Below are 5,616 nucleotides of genomic sequence, written 5' to 3'. Positions count from 1 at the left end.
CACCTACACTGTATGTTTACGGTAACGCGCGTGAATCCACGGCACATTATACATACCTTACATTTGCTCAGTCACGAGCAATAATTTGCACTCTTTTTTGGACAAATTATGTCTTCAGAAAACTTTGTCTTTTGACTATAGACTACTATAGTCAAAATGATCGGTCTTCTATGCAAATTAAGCAGAGAATGCGATTAGCCGTGTAAAATTGGACATTCATGATTTCTGAAGGGTTATATCTGCGATAAAATGTGGGTAGAAATTGGATAAGAAGAAAATTATTTACCCGTTTATGCGGAGAGGCAACCCGATTATCAGGTAATTTTAATGTGCATTGGAACTGTTTTTGACATTACTACCCAATTAAACGGAGTACCCGTTTAAGCGATACCCGATTACGCGGAGAGTACTGTACTACTATAATAACTACTACTACTACTACTTACTACTACTACTACTGCCACCACCACCACCGCCATCATCCCCCATACCTGTCATGATTACTGATGGTCTGCTGTAGGTTGGTACTCAGGGCCTCCAGTGCACTGACTCCTGCTGGCACTATTGCCCCACTCATCTGCTGGTCAAACTGGACGGTCAGTGAGTTGAGGTCACGAGTAAACCTGCCCGGGCTGCCGCTTAGTCTGATTCTGCAATAGAAAATTGCAATGGAGACTCAGCATCTTCAAATGTCAACTACTGGTTTGTCTTTTTCACTGATATCAAACATTTTGTTGGGAGTTTCTTTTAGATAGTATTCATGAGTATGTGTATAGGTTTGAATCTGAATATTAGATTTTTTTTTTCTTTTTATTTGGTCAATTTTTCAATGTATTTCTAGATGGAATGCAAACTAACTCTGGCCCGATTCTTGTGTTTAAACAAATAATGGACGAACTTTGACCTGAACAAAAACTTCCACTGACAAGCAAATGGTGACCAATAAACGTCATATTAGTCATCATAATATCATTCCTTTTCATGTATCTATTGAAAAGGTATTTCAGTATGAACAATAATTAATAATTTCTTGACATACATTTGCAAACTTCTATCTTCTATTCTTCAAAGATCTTGGATTCAATAAACAAGTACAAATGAAACTAAATAAGTCCAGATACCTCTTTGGGGTCACTCTCCGTGTTTGTCTCTTGCTGTCTCTGAGTGGTGTCGGTGTTTTACCAGCGATCCTGGCCGACCTTCTCAGGTTCTCCATGGGTGTGAGCGGGGTGAGTGGTGTGCCGACTTGGGTTGGTCTGTACTGGTGGTGGTCGCCCGGCGTGACAAACTGGTTTGGGTCGAGTGGAGAGTTCAGCAGGAAGTTCCTCGCGCTGGGACTCTGGGGACTTGACAAGCATGCGGTCACACTCCAGAGCTGCTGGGGTCTGATTTTCTTCTGCACTTCCGGTCGCATTTTCTGTGAAGAGGGAGTCGTAGAAGCACTTTCAAAACAGTTTTCAGACACACATAAACTTGACTTGCAACTTGCACTTTTGATAAGTGAAAGTCCCTTTCAAAACATTCAAACTTAGAATGCTAGAATCTCAAATAGTTGTTCTTGATTTTTATTAACTGTCAACAACATTGATGATAAGATAAATGTACAGTACAGGAAAGCCTTTGGTTAAAAATGTCATTCTTGCTTGGTCATGCAGTCAAACTTTGCTTTAACTCTAAACTTCAAAGTAAAAACAAATAGGTATATGCTACACTCAGGAGTACTATACTTGAACGTAGGGCATGCAGACTACAGATATGCATAATGGAGTATGCAGATTCCATTACCAGAGTGAGGGCCAGGGTTATTAGAGTTCAGGCTATTCACAGAGACTCCAACTCTCCCGTTTTCGACGGGAGATCTCCCGCCGAAAGCCAATTTTTGCAAAATCTCCCGTTCTCCTGTTTGAGATTTGATTTCTCCCGCCCTGGCTCTGTGTCTCCCGGTGGAAAGGAGTTGTTACTTATTGCTATCGTATGTTGAAAAAATAAGCCTTAGATAGCACCACTAGAATATCTAGAACCCTAGGAACTTCGCGCTTCGTACACATCAACTTGGAGTCTCCCGTTTGCTGGGGGTTTCGGGCGGGAGAATCTCCAGATCAGAAGGTGCTTGGGGTTGGAGTCTCTGTATTCAACGTTTAATATTTCTTTTTTATGTTAACCCTGAAAACACCACACCTTTAATGTTGTGTACTAACCCCCCATTCATCAAGTGTCTTTCATTCAGAATGTTGGAATAAAGCAATTTCAGAAGAAAAATATGGGAGGTTTTTGGTGTACTATATTCACTTTGAAAGAAAAAGCCATAAAATCAAATAACAATGTATCATTCTCTCAACCTCTTTAAACAACAAAAAAACAAACAAACAAACACACCACTCAGTCTTTTTTTTTTTTTTTTTTTTTTTTTTTTGGGGGGGGGGGGGGGGGGGGGGTTCAGTATTAATTCTAGGCAGAAAATGTCTGTCTGGAAGAGTTTTATACTCTTCTTTGTATAAGCTGTTATTTTCGCGTACCCGGTACAGATATTTTCATGAATGAGATCATGGACATTTTCGTGAGATGTTGTTGTTGCGAGTCGACACCAATGGACGGCTATCGCAAGTGCACTATTATTACTCAATGCAGGGCTGCCAACACTGGAAACTAATTGAGAGTGAGACTCCCATAGGCCAATGCTATAATTTAGGAGTCAAATTGAGTGAGATCAATAGAAATGCATGCAAATGAAATAAAGTTTTAGAGTGAGAAAGGACCAAAATGAGTGAGTCTCACGCTCAATGCGTGAGAGTTGTTGGCAGCCCTGTCAATGACATGGGTGGGGACATTTTCGCGTGTTACCTTCGCAATCCAATAGTGATTCGTGAAAATTAAACCCTCATGAAAACGACAGCTTAGAATCTATAGGGTCCTACATCTTTTTTTCTTTTTTTTACTTTTAGTTTTACGGTCCTCCGCCTCCTCCACTTTGGCTCCAGTTACTAATGACAGTCAATGAAGCTGAAGCTTGAATGAAGCCTATGTATGGATGATAGCTGGGCATCAGGGCATGGGGGATTCCGTGAAGCCAGATGTGTAGATCTAACAGTAACATTTACCATAGGTTTAGCCTGACCAGACACTAATAATAATCAAGCAAAATCGGTTCGAGGCATCATATCTAAAATCATGGGACAGGTTACTTATAAGGAGGGACCCCCCTTGTGAGTGGGTTTCCCGAACTGAATAGAGGTGCAGCGCTGTCGCTTCGCGACAGCGCTGCGTGTAGTTACCATAGGTTCTAATAGTATACAGTAGTCTCCGCCGAACATATCCTCGATATCGATAAAACTACTACGCAGTATCAATACATGTATGTACATTATTATACCAGTAGTCAGTACTACCAGTACCACGTTGGTCATTACACTAGCCCGACTAACCCCGTCGCGGGGCGCTGTAACACAGTTACGGTACGTATTTGTCCGTATGGGGTCGCTGCTGCGGTTATAGCCCGACCAGAGTCCAGACGCCATGCAAAGCACGGCGTGCTTGTCTGTGAATGATGATGTCTATCAAAGTATTGCCAAAACTCATTGCATGAATTGCAGTCAGAGACAATAGATCTAGTCCATTGCTGTAGTTTGTAAGCTTGCTCAGAAACCTGATTATAGAAAATTTCGAACATTTCTTGAGGGACCTACCGCTTTGAATGTACCCCAGGCTCTCTTGACCGTCCTCAGTTTTCTTGTTGCAGTACCTCTTGCAACTCTGATCTGCTGTAGGCCCATGTTGACAACTTCTCGTGGTTCTGTTATGAAAATGTCTCTTCCCTCTTTGGGTAGCAGTAGATGATCGGTATCACATCCGTTTTCTGCTGATTCTTCCCGCTGTTCTCCTCTCTTTCTTAGGTTCATTGCATGCGAAGAAGGGGAAAGTAGATTACTGCGTTCAGTTGTCATTTTGTTACGGTTTCCCAATTCAAAAACGGAAAATTTAAAACGCGGAAGTTGCCAGTTTTCTCACGGTGTTGAGATCGTGCCGGATAATCTTCCACACCCTTTTTGAAATCCCCGCCGGAATGGTCCATTCAATTTTAGTGTACTGTCAAGTTCTGGAGGGACATTTATTATATTCCTGAATTATTTCACAATACTTTGAATGTATATTGAATTTTTCTATAAATAATAAGAGTATTACTTCATTAATTGGCTGAAAAAATGTTAATATACTATTGAAAAATATCACATACCGTGGATACATACTTTATACACCCCTTTTTTTATAATAGGTTAGGCCCAAACTAGAGTACTAGTACATCACAGGTGGGTAAGCGGCATGGCTAAACACGGTTGGCTAGTGTTTGATCCTATCATAAAACGGAGGACACCGAAGACTTTGGTATTAGCAGGGAGCTCCGGAGGTGGGCCCACCCCCCTGGTTTTAGTTTATGTGTGTGACGTGAGTATCGACGGTGATACATTTGTACTAGTACTCGGATTGGCAGCCCACACTTTTACCGGTAACCTCCACACGGACACGGCCGGCCCCTTAAGAAGTTCAGCGAAGCGTGCCAGTACGCGTTGTATGCCTGTATAGTGTGTTTGTGTATGACTTGCTAGCGCTACTAGTGTATTACACAATCGCCATTTGCGGCCTGTTCATTTACAAAGTAGGCTACCGTATACCCTCCCAGTTGTGAAGTGGTCTACGCCAGCCAGTTACCAGTTAGTTACCCGTGTTACACACGTATCACAACCTGCACCGCTTCCTGATGCATGCCTCCTCTGACCATCGGCAACTCGTAAACACGTCCCCGGAGTTTCCCCGTCAGAACTGACTCTACGCCCGCAGAGAGTACGTCAACTTGCTCGAGTTGGTGTTGCCTAGTTGGTACTGGAAAGACTGCTCACGTTTTGTCAAAGTTCGGAACTTCTGAGAATTTTGACTGATTCGACAACAAATTTCATCAGAGCAAGGATCTGCTTCCAGATCGGAGCGCTAAAATGGAAAATAAAACATCGAAGATTATCATAGACTTCTTCTTTTTTGTAGCAGGTAAGCAGCCTCTCAGTGCAGTGTTTATTCATGTTGTGGTAGTTTTGTTGTGAACCACCACTCTCTACTACTTAATTAGCATTGTTTGAGATATGTTTGTGGTTCTTTATCGATATTCAAAATATTGTTTACATTGTTACGTGATAATGTCTATTCAACAACTAAGTTCTTGATTCTCTGTGAACTTTTCTTTTCAAACATGATTCCATCGTCATGATCAGCATCTTTTGTTTTTGTTACACGTGTGTGTAGAACTCTACACCTAAATTCAATTTTAAAAAGCAAATGTTCTTATTATTATAATCTCCATTGTAGCATGATACATGTAATTGTAACTGAGCAATCCACTGTCAATAGCTATATGACTTCTAGTTCTAATACTATTCAGAAAATTATTGCAACATATTTGCTTTAGGTTTTTCATACTTTGTAGCGTCCATCTGACTCACTCAGACAGTGTTCCCCCTTGCGTTTCAGGTATAGATCTAGACCATGATTGATTCTTAAGTCCAACATCCTTCAAAGATTAAAAAAAAAGCTCTCTTGTCAATCCTTGTGTTGTGTCTTATCACTAACAAT

General features: G+C 41.3%; 1 protein-coding gene across 1 annotated transcript; it reads right to left on the bottom strand.

Moving 5' to 3' along the window:
- Positions 1 to 275: 275 nt before the first annotated feature.
- Positions 276 to 4,012, bottom strand: LOC139741807 (uncharacterized). Its single transcript, XM_071652395.1, has 3 exons — positions 3,684 to 4,012; positions 1,122 to 1,417; positions 276 to 650 (listed from the first exon to the last, which is right to left on the bottom strand). The coding sequence occupies exons 1-3, from the start codon at positions 3,939 to 3,941 to the stop codon at positions 479 to 481; spliced, it is 726 nt and encodes a 241-aa protein (XP_071508496.1). The 5' UTR covers positions 3,942 to 4,012; the 3' UTR covers positions 276 to 478.
- Positions 4,013 to 5,616: the final 1,604 nt, after the last annotated feature.

Source organism: Diadema antillarum, unplaced genomic scaffold (assembly GCF_040938485.1).
Source record: "Diadema antillarum isolate AM-2024a unplaced genomic scaffold, OU_Dant_1.0 scf00000032, whole genome shotgun sequence".
Classification (NCBI taxonomy): Eukaryota; Metazoa; Echinodermata; class Echinoidea; order Diadematoida; family Diadematidae; genus Diadema; species Diadema antillarum.
This window is presented reverse-complemented; position numbering and strand designations above follow the sequence as displayed.